We start from the raw sequence: 2,081 nt of genomic DNA on the forward strand, positions 1-2,081 counted from the left end.
ATAGGATACAAGAGAGATATGATTAAATGATTAAGTAATTGTAAAAAAAAAATGAAACGAAGGAAATGAGGGAAAGTGAAAGTGGGTGTTATAGTAAAGATAAATGATGATATTGTGTAAAGAAGAAAGTCAAGAGAGAGAGGGGAGAGAGGGAGATAGCGAGGGGGAGGGGAGAGAGAGAGAGGGAGAGCGGTGGTGGTGGTGGAGGAATGAAAAGGAGGGAGACTAGTTTAACCAGCGGCCTAACTATTAGGATGAGTCTTAATCGCTTCGTCTGCATCCATATTGTCGGTAAAAAAACTTAACCCATCTAAGTCGACAGCTGTGGAGGTTATATTGTTGCCAGCAGTAGTAGTAGTATCAGGGTTGCAACACACACCTTCACTCATACTGCTATCCATTCCCTTAACACACACACACACATGCTCGTATTAACCACAGTTTCAACGCTTGTCTCCTGTGTGGCACACGTTTGTTTTTTTATTCCTCCGGTTCGCTTGACTTGAGATTATTTTCCTATTGAAACAGTTCTGCAACTTCTTTTATAATATCTTAAATTACACCAAACAACACCACCGTCCAAATGGTGACAGCTATTCCAGAAGTTGGCAGCGATGCTAGCGGTGAGCCTTCCATGGACGATGACAAACAGAAGAGAAAACCTGAAGACGACAACGATGTCGATAACCAGAAGTACAACGAAACGAGGAAACGAGGAGTCGAAAGTTCGATTACCGGTGATTCCACCACCCCGACGATCAACTCAAACGATAAGGATGTGATTCCCTACCACGAACAATCTCCTGAGATGAGAATGGAAGCTTTCGAAAAAGATAAACTGCCATCAATTATTGAAATTAAGCGGAAATTACCAAAGCATTGCTTCGAACCGATTCTATCTCTTTCGCTTTACTATGTTTTCAGAGACTTGGCCATTCTCTTTGTTCTTTATCATACCACAGATTTGTCCTATTATTACCTTCCGTCTTGGCTATTTTGGTTAGGGGTCACACCTTCTTACTGGTTGGTTCAAGGAACCGTACTGTTTGGAATATTCGTTCTTGGACATGATTGCGGTCACGGTTCGTTTTCTAGATATCAGCTGTTTAATGATATCATAGGAACACTATTACATACCATTCTTTTAGTACCTTATTATGCATGGAAACTATCGCACCGAAACCATCACAAAAACACGGGTAATTTCGAAAAAGATGAGGTTTTCTATCCGATCGAAGAATCAATAAAGAAAGACAGGGTTTTAATACCTGGCTTTGGACTCGGCATCGGTTGGTTTATTTATTTGTTTGAAGGATACAGCCCAAGACGGGTCTTCCATTTCAACCCTTTTGAAACTTTATTCAAAAAACACATCATGGCTATTTATATATCCATTATAACAATTCTCGGATGGCTGATGTGTTTGTACTATTATTATTTGCAACGAGGATTCTGTGATATGATTTACTTCTATTTCGTCCCTATTTTCGTGTATGCTTCCTGGCTAGTTATCTGTACATTCCTGCACCACAACGACTCAGGTATTCCCTGGTATAAGAGCGAAGAGTGGACCTACGTTCGTGGTCAGCTTTCCAGCGTCGACCGTAATTACGGTTGGGCGCATGACCTCACCCATTCCATCGACACCCACCAAGTACATCACCTGTTTCCTTCGATGCCTCATTATTACCTGGATGAAGCGACCAAATGCTTTCGCAAGGCTTTCCCTCAGCTTGTCAGAATCAACAACGAACGCATCGTTCCGACCTTCATCAGTACTTACTTCAAGTTTGCACGCGATTCTTATGTGAAAAAGGATTCCTTAATACATTGGTATAAATAGAAACTGAGAAGCATTGAAATTATTATTATTATTATTATTATTATTATTATGATTATTATTATGATTATATTACAATTCTATAGACGATCCCCTTTCTAAGTAAACACTTTTGTTATATACATTCACACACACACACATACATTCACACACACATGCACATACACTTACACAGGTATATGTACACGTACATATGTGTGCATAATATATATATATATATATATATATATATATATATATA

General features: G+C 39.2%; 1 protein-coding gene across 1 annotated transcript; it reads left to right on the forward strand.

Annotated features, from left to right (window-relative positions):
• Positions 1 to 192: 192 nt before the first annotated feature.
• On the forward strand, positions 193 to 2,075 carry LOC128247363 (uncharacterized). The gene has a single exon (XM_052966682.1). It carries the CDS (start codon positions 584 to 586, stop codon positions 1,841 to 1,843), a length of 1,260 nt encoding a protein of 419 aa, XP_052822642.1. The 5' UTR covers positions 193 to 583; the 3' UTR covers positions 1,844 to 2,075.
• Positions 2,076 to 2,081: the final 6 nt, after the last annotated feature.

Source organism: Octopus bimaculoides, chromosome 3 (genome assembly GCF_001194135.2).
Source record: "Octopus bimaculoides isolate UCB-OBI-ISO-001 chromosome 3, ASM119413v2, whole genome shotgun sequence".
In the NCBI taxonomy this organism is placed as follows: domain Eukaryota; kingdom Metazoa; phylum Mollusca; class Cephalopoda; order Octopoda; family Octopodidae; genus Octopus; species Octopus bimaculoides.

Excerpts from the sequence above, each read along its gene's own strand:
- LOC128247363 (XM_052966682.1), top strand. The coding sequence starts at position 584 with ATGGTGACAGCTATTCCAGAAGTTGGCAGCGATGCTAGCGGTGAGCCT.